General features: G+C 33.8%; 1 protein-coding gene across 1 annotated transcript; it reads left to right on the top strand.

Moving 5' to 3' along the window:
* The first annotated feature begins 2159 nt into the window (after positions 1 to 2159).
* On the top strand, positions 2160 to 4428 carry LOC115988349. The gene is made up of 3 exons (XM_031111880.1): positions 2160 to 2513; positions 2682 to 2711; positions 4378 to 4428. The coding sequence occupies exons 1-3, from the start codon at positions 2218 to 2220 to the stop codon at positions 4379 to 4381; spliced, it is 330 nt and encodes a 109-aa protein (XP_030967740.1). The 5' UTR covers positions 2160 to 2217; the 3' UTR covers positions 4382 to 4428.
* Positions 4429 to 8503: the final 4075 nt, after the last annotated feature.

Below are 8503 nucleotides of genomic sequence, written 5' to 3'. Positions count from 1 at the left end.
TAACTGTGACCCTTTCACCATTAGGTAATTGAACAAATGTGGAAATGGAGCTAGTGATGTGTGTAAACAAAGATAAGGAATGCACTATGTGGTCTGTGGCTCCGGTATCAAGGATCCAAACATCAGTACCATAGGCATTCTTATTGACAGGATTAACAGCAAAAACTGAATGTTGCAAGTCTAAGGAAACAAAATCTGACCAAGTATTGCACACATTACCTGAAAGAGCTGAATTAGCTAAGTGCAATGCATCATTGGCAGCACCAGATGTGGATGCATGATGAGAGCTGAGCATTGAGATTAACTGTTGATATTGTTCTGAAGTAAAGGGAAATGAATTGACCTGTTGATTGCCAGAATTGTTAGAATTGCCTTGATCATCTTCAGTCAAGACTTGATTGGCCATGGCCACTCTGCCCTTCTGCTTGTAACCTGGAGGATATCCTACCAATTTGTAGCATTTTTCTACAACATGTCCAAGCTTGCCACAGTGACTACATACAGGCCTCCCTTTTGCATTGATTCCTTTAGTGCTCTTGTTGTATCCTGGATATGGAATCCCTTGATTGAATCCTGGATTCTTGACTGCAAGGGCAGTTGATTCAACAGAAGGAACAACAGTAAATCCTAAATACCTTTGCCTTTCCTCTTGAATCACCAGAGAAAATGCCTTATCAATGGAAGGACTAGGCTCCATCATGAGTATTTGTGTTTTCACTTGAGAATAGGAATCATTCAACCCGTTCAAGAATTGCATGAGAGAATCTTGATGCTGGAAGGTTGTGATCTTATCATTCACACCACAGGTGCACTTTCCACATGAACAACAAGGTGAAGGCTTGAAATTCAATAATTGATCCCAGGCAGCTTGAAGATCAGTGAAGAAACCTGTGACTGTAGCAGCACCTTGCATCATAGTTGAGATTTGTTTCTGAAGCTGAGAGATCCTAGGTCCATTTGCTTGAGAGAATCGTTTCTTGAGAGTATTCCACACTTCGAATGCAGTGTCTCTGTAAATTACACTGGCAGTGAGGTTAGGAGAAACTGAATTCAAGATTCAAGAGGAGATCATTGAATTGCATTTGGACCAGGCTTGCTTCTTTAATGGTGTGATCGCCATTGATGCATTAACAGTACCATCAACGAATCCAAGCTTGCTTTTGGCATCCAAAGCCATTCTCATTGCTCTGGACCACATAGGATAATTGTCCTCTGTTAATGGTTGAGTAACCAGAATCGCACCTGGTGTTTCACCATGATGCAAGAAAAATGGACTTCGTGGATCCTCCATCGGAGTCAGTTCTCGTTGAGAGGAGAAAACCTGAGTAGCCTGAGTAGCTTGAGTATTCGACGCCATTGAAGAAGGCTCGAGCTCTGATACCATGTAACAAAATAGAACTGAAGGAAGAAAAAGATGTGTGAACACACAGGAAGAAAAGAGAGAGAAATTGAGAGAAAAGATAAGAAACTTTCTCTAATTCTTGTATTGAATGAATCTGTACACTTATTAGGCTTATATACATCTCTGAACCTAAATACCCAAAACAGAGTGCAACGGAATAACAGAAGAATAACAGAAACTAAGGGAGCTAAGGGAGTTAGTTACAACACGTGTAGGAATTAGTTACAACACACGTGTGATATAATCTGAGTTAAATAAACAACTAAGACTACATGCCGTTTAGCTGCTCTTCTAAGTAGACTTGTAGCTTAGCTTGTTTGTGGTGTCGTTTTACTCTTCTTTTCATTCTTCTTATTCTCTGATCCTTTCTTCTTAATTGTCTGATAGTTTCTTTCAGACCACGCTTTTGCGTTTACTTTGAGGTGCTCACACTTTCAATTTCCACTTTATTTTAATATAATTATGTTCAAATGTGTACAACAAGATGCTCATCTTGGACATTAGATTAAGGTATATGTTGTACCATGGACTTTATTATTACAAGACTTTATTATTTTAATATAATCAATATATATATATAAAACCGAAGCTTTTGAAGCTCCCACAAAATTCCACGTCAGCATAATATTAAAATAATTTTTTTTTCCTAAAACTAAAAATAAAACATAAATGCAAAATAAAACTTTTTTAAAAACAAACCCGATAAATGCCTTGCCTTCTCTTTCTCTAAAATGCAAACCTTAAGCTCCTTCTGCCATCTCCCCCAACGCTCCTCCTCTACCAGCTCCCCCAACGCTCAAACCCACGGCAAACCAATGGAGATCTCCTTCCTCAGACCCACAGCAAAGCATCCAAAGACACCATACCCACAGATTCCTCAATCAAAACCCACCACACCCACCATACGGCCATACCCACAAACCAATAGAGATCTCCTTCCTCAGACCCACGGCAAAGACCACTTCTCCTTCCTCCAAAATGCATACCCACCAACAAACCACCACATGCAACCTCAATTATGTTGGTCGGCGATACACCATCACACCCAGCCCAGCCCAGTCGGCGATACACCATCACACCCAACCCAGCCCGTCGAAACTGGTCCACAAAGGTAACTAATATACAAATTTAATTAGGACTCTATAACTATTTTCTTTTTCTTTTTTTCACGGCTGTTCAATTTATAGGTTTCATTCTTAATTTTTGTTCTTCCATTCACTTTTATTTAGATCTAATATTCCTGTTTAATTTATGCTTTTTTTATTGCCTTTCTCTTCAGTCTTTTCCTCCATTCAAATCAAGGTCAAAGGTATGGTTCTAAATTTATGAATTTTTTTTAGTATAAGGTTATGGTATTTTTTTTAGTATATTGTCAGTGGTATTTTTTTTTTAGTTTATAATTCTGAATTTTTATTGCTCTCTTTATAATTCTGATTTTCTATTCAGTTTATTTTGGATTTAATTTTGTGAATTCTTATCTAGGTTCATGTATGGTTGCCAATCTTTGAATTCTTATTGTAATTTATGCACGATTGGGTGTTGGTTACTTGAGCTTTTAAGTTTATTTTATGTTTCTAATTGTGCTGGGATTGCCCTGTAGATTTTTTGTTTGGGGCAGGGTTGGAGTAGACTATGTGTATCTATGGTAGTCTTTTTTATATCATTATTGGTTTATTTAAGTTTAATCTAAACTATATATGCAATACCATGGCTCTATTTGGATTTTGAAGTATTATACCAGAAGTATTTGCTATATAAAATCCAAAAATTGCATGTACTGCTCAAACTTATGCTTTAAATTTAATTTTTACTCTTTAGCTTGCTTTACTTTTGTAAATTAAAGGGTTTAGGGGTTTATCTAACAAGCTAAGTCTTGAATCATAAATGATTTCCACAGCAAGTAGGACTTCATTTCTAATTGTAGCTCCTGTTGGATTCATATGTTATTTGTACTGCTCATTTTGCATCTATGTTCATCAAATTTACACTTGCTTTGAAATTCTCCAATCCCAAAACAAAGAGAGAAGGAATGAAAATTCCACTGACATGAGCACCAGCCCAAGCACTATCTTTAACAATTACAACTCTAGCGTCCAATTCAATGGCCTTTACAGCCAATGTGGTACTTCTCTGCCTTCCAAAGGTGGACCATATCACATATCATAATTTTTACTAATTATTTCTTCTTCTTTTTTTTTTCCTAAAAACTCAAAAGTAAATCTGTATGAAGTGCTTGATCCCCAATTTAAAATTTTCTGATAATGTATCCAACAACAAGTAGTCAACATACTATGGGTATTAGACAAACAGTGTGGGTATGCACACTATGTAATAGATGATGATTATGAGGCAATGTGCCACTTCCATTATAGACTGATATTACAGCTTCCTTCAAATTTATTGCTCATGTAGAAATGAAAGGTTCCCCTGTTACTCTAGAAGATATAACACTTTATTTGATTCGATGATTTTAAAAAATGTTAGTTTAGTGTGGAAGTCAATGAAGCAGGGACTTATGAGACATATGAGTAGGCCATCCACAAAATAGCCTTTCTGAGTAATAATTTTTTCACCTTTTTATGATGCGTTTTGCTTGGTTTTGTATTTTGAATTATGTATAATTGGTTGTTGCACATTTGGTTGGAGTCAGTGATATGCTTTTGTTATGATGAATATTTGTGCATAGTACTTTCAAATGATCATATCAGCAAGTATTCAGCATTCCAAAAAATATAAATTAATGAAACTTTGATTCCACATTTCGTCCGTTTAATTATCTTTCATTTTTTCTTATTTTGGGTTGATGATTTTTTCTTTTGACCAAGATGACGGCTTATAAGTTTTCCTAGCACAATCATACAGACTTATACGGTCAAACTGGGTATTCTGGATGTTCTGACTAACATTCCCGTTGCAGTATATTTCCTTCGCCTTCCTTCATCAATATATAGCATCAACTTTTCTTTGTGTTGCAGCTAGGACAAGAATTCCGAACATATGGAAGTTGGAAACCATAAGGAAGGTTTTTTCCATCGAACGAAGGTTTGTAACAATTCACTAGCACTAATATAAATGCCAATAATGTAAATGGTACAATCCATTTATACTCCATATTGGAGACTGGAGAGAGTTGTGTAATGTGTTCCTTCACTTGGAAGAAAAGGAGTGGATGTTAATGTGATTACGAAGAATCAGGAATATTTAGGGATTAGGTTTGCACGACATAATTAGGGGAATGATCGATTCAATTTTACTTTGAATTAAATTACATATTTTCATTCATTTTTAAGTCATTATACCATCAATCAAAATAAATATATGTAATTTTTTTTGTTCTTTGCTTTCTTCTTTTCTTTTTTTTTTTTTTTTCTTTTTTTTTTTTAATATATCTTTCATCCTAATATGTCAATAAGTTTTTAATTTCTATATTACATTGTTCTATTTTTTTTTTTTTAAGTTCCTCTATTTCAGCACCTGAACATCAATCAAGTTCTATTTCTTGGCTATATCTGTTAGGTATTTGACAAAAGGCCTACAAGAGAACTATTGTACATGTATTGGAATAATAGAATAAATGAATTGACATAAACTATTTGATGATGGCCCATGGTCACTAAGCTGCATCTTGCTGTTCAATGTGTCATGAAGTCATGTATTTCTATTTTATAACTTATATTCATGGGTGCATATTTTTGCTATATGAAAAATGCGGTGTGATGATGGGGTGAACTGACTTGATTGTATTTTTGAAGACTAGGTTTGATTACTGATGTGTGGATTTCTGTTACCTCATTGTTTGATTCTCTGCTAGTAGATGGGTACTTTGATAAAAATATGTTGGATTGCTTTAATTGGAAATACATACCTACCTTGGTTGACCAGCTCAAATCCTAATGAAATTTGTATATTCCTTTTTGTGTGAGTTATTCCTTAAAATCCAAAGTGAAAATGTCCATTTAAGTTAAATTTCTCTCAACCCAACAAAAAATGCATTTAATTTGATTAAAAAAATATTTAGCATTTCTAAGAACTTTCTCGTGCATCGCACGGGTTAGCGACTAGTTTGTATATACTATCATTAAACTGCAGAATTAATATATTTTATAATAATGCAAATCCATGTGAAATTTTTTTCTTGTAGTACTTAGCCTATGAACATAGTCCTAAAGTTGAATTACATAAATATATACTTGATTTTTTCATTTTCTTTTTTGTTTTTGGGATTGGTTGTAACTTTTTTTTTTTTTTTTTTGCATGTGTGGGAGTACATCTAGAGGCTCTTTTGATAGCATATAATCTCCTAATATTTAGGATATCTCCAAAATAGCCAAAAGTCTCAAGTACGTTTTGCATGTCGCTAATGACGATGAAGTCCTTATATAATTGAATTATGTTAAAGTTATGGAGCCCAATAATTATCAAGGCCCAAGCCCAATCCTTAATGTGCAAGCCGAAAATAATATATGTACTATAAGTTGTTAGTCATGGTTTTTTTGTATTGTTAACTTAGGGTTTAGGGTTTAACTTCATATAAATATCCCATATTTGGTTTATTGTTAAAAAAAATAAATAAATAATTGGGATTATAGTGAAGATGTAGTTATCAAGAGCTTCCTTAGCAAACGTAGGATGTTAGACCGAACCAAGTAGCATTGTGTTCTCTCTCTTTTCTCTATACTCTCTCAATTTAGATTTTCATAAATATAACATGGTATTAGAGCCACAACATTGATCTTCTGTTGTTTCCAGTGCAACAACAATGCCTGTTATACATAGACATATTTTTCTTTCATTTTGTTATAGGCAAGAATCTAGTTGGATGATCAAATATATATATATATATATATATTTGTGTGTGTGTGTATTATTGTTAGGTTTTAGACCCAGGTTGTTGAATTACAAGTGAAATAATCAAGTTGATTAACTAGGCCAATATCCAATTCAAAAGCAAATAATTAAAGCTTACATGACATGCATGTCAAATAATGTGTTACCAATTGCACAAGATCAATTACAATGGAAACGGTGATATAGTGATAAAGATCCATGCTTAATTACCTTTTATTATTTAAATTTAAGACAATTTCCTGTGACAATCTCAATTAACGCTCGATTGATTGAGATATGGGAATCCTATTCTTTAACGTGTTTTTTTTTTTTTTTTTTAAATTTTTAATAGAAAATAGAAATTCTATTCTAGCATAATCTAAGTATATATATGTGTGTGAAACTCTCTCATGTAAACTTGAACTCCAGCCCTTATCCCCCACACCCCATAAGCACCTATACCTGTGGAGTGTTTAGTTAAGTTGGTTACTGACTTGATAACTCCCTATGGCATCGTAGTGGATACATTTCTTCCAACTCCTATTTATATAATGAACATGGTTAGTAGTAAGCACCTGCTTCCAAAGATTCAACATAATCTATATATATATTTTTACAAATAATCTATATCTATATATAATATATAATAACTGAAGACGTTTGATTTTTTTTTTTTTTTTTTTGGCTCTTCCATATTATACCACATAAGCTTTGGTAGCCTCACAATTTTTCACATAATTTTTATTATTTTAATTTTATATTTACTTTTTTTGCAACTAACCTAAATAGCAAAGGTCTTAATACAATATTCATTGCTATCTCTCAAGAAGAGATTAGGAGAACCTCTAGCGTAGAGAGGGCGAATAAAGCAAAAACTCAAAATATCAGATGACGTTGAGAATTCTAAGTTTGAAGAGATTAGAATGATTGATGATGAAACTTTCAACGAATTCTATGCAAACTAAATGATATTGAGAATTCAAGTTTCAACTTAGGAGATAAAATTGTTGAACCTAAGAATGCAAGGAAGATTATGAGATCTTTAAATAAGAGGTTTCATCCTTAGGTAATGACCATAGAAGTGAATAAGGACCTAGATTCTATAAAGGTTGATGAATTAGTACAAACATATGAGCTTACTATTAGGACATATGTGGATATTGTTAGAGACATATGTTATGTAAATTGGCAAATCCTTTGACAAATCGCACTTTACTTGTAATAGGATAGATCTAGGATGAGTTTAGTACTTCAAGGAACAAGAGTTCAAGTTTTGTATTGAAGCCATGGAAATCTGTCCAAGAATTAAGTGAAGAAGTGCTGTTCATTAATGCTCGACAGAAACATATCTATCAAGGTTTAATGATGGATCTCAACAACAGCTCGACAGAAGCTGTATCTATCAAGAATTACGAAATTCAAATTTCCACATATGATTTCACGCATATCCAAGTGTATTTGTGTAGGGTTTCTTTTCTTGCAACCCTAGACATATATAATGATTATTTTAAGGGTTGTCTCAAGTGATGCAAAGTGATTATTTATGCATATTGTGACCCGAGACAATTTGCCCTAGTTCATCATATTCTTTGTAGAAGTTACTGCGTCTTTCCACCAAGAGTTTTATAACTAAGGAGCTTTTTGATCTTCATCGTTGGATGAACTGAAGAATTTTATAGCCAACATCTTTCTCAAGTTGGCGTGTCAGTCACGTACTTGGATCTGTGCATCAATTAGTTAGTCACATACTGGGAGTCGTGCATTGAAAGGAGAGATTGTCATTACATCACAAGTCTAATTGGGTATTGGGGTAAGGGTTCAACTATAGATTGGTATTCGGTATTGGGATTTCTTTTACTTGTAACCACTTGTTTTGATAATAGTGGATTCTCGGAAGTGGTGACCTTAAATTCACCCGGTAGAGTTTTACCTCGGTGGTTTTCCCAATTTGTAAACAAATCACCTGTGTCAAATTTATTTTCCACTGCATTTAACTTAGTTGGTGATTTGTTTGTGCTACCATGCTTATTGCATGCAATTGAATCTAATTAATTAATTTGGCTAATTAATTGATTAATTTACCAAAGGGGTCAATACATTCTTGGTCTATCACTTACCAACCTCAGACAAGTAAAACAAGTTGATGGCCTTAAAAATTGTCAAAGAAGAGGATATTGATTCCTCTAGGGATGATCGTATAAGCAACAAATAACCTTCCTTGCTAAACAATTTAGGAGATTTATGAAGAATTCTAGGAATAGAGGCAAGAGAAAA

This window comes from Quercus lobata, chromosome 5 (assembly GCF_001633185.2).
Source record: "Quercus lobata isolate SW786 chromosome 5, ValleyOak3.0 Primary Assembly, whole genome shotgun sequence".
In the NCBI taxonomy this organism is placed as follows: Eukaryota; Viridiplantae; Streptophyta; class Magnoliopsida; order Fagales; family Fagaceae; genus Quercus; species Quercus lobata.
The sequence above is the reverse complement of the archived record's forward strand: the minus strand, read 5'-3'. Positions and strand labels throughout refer to the sequence as shown.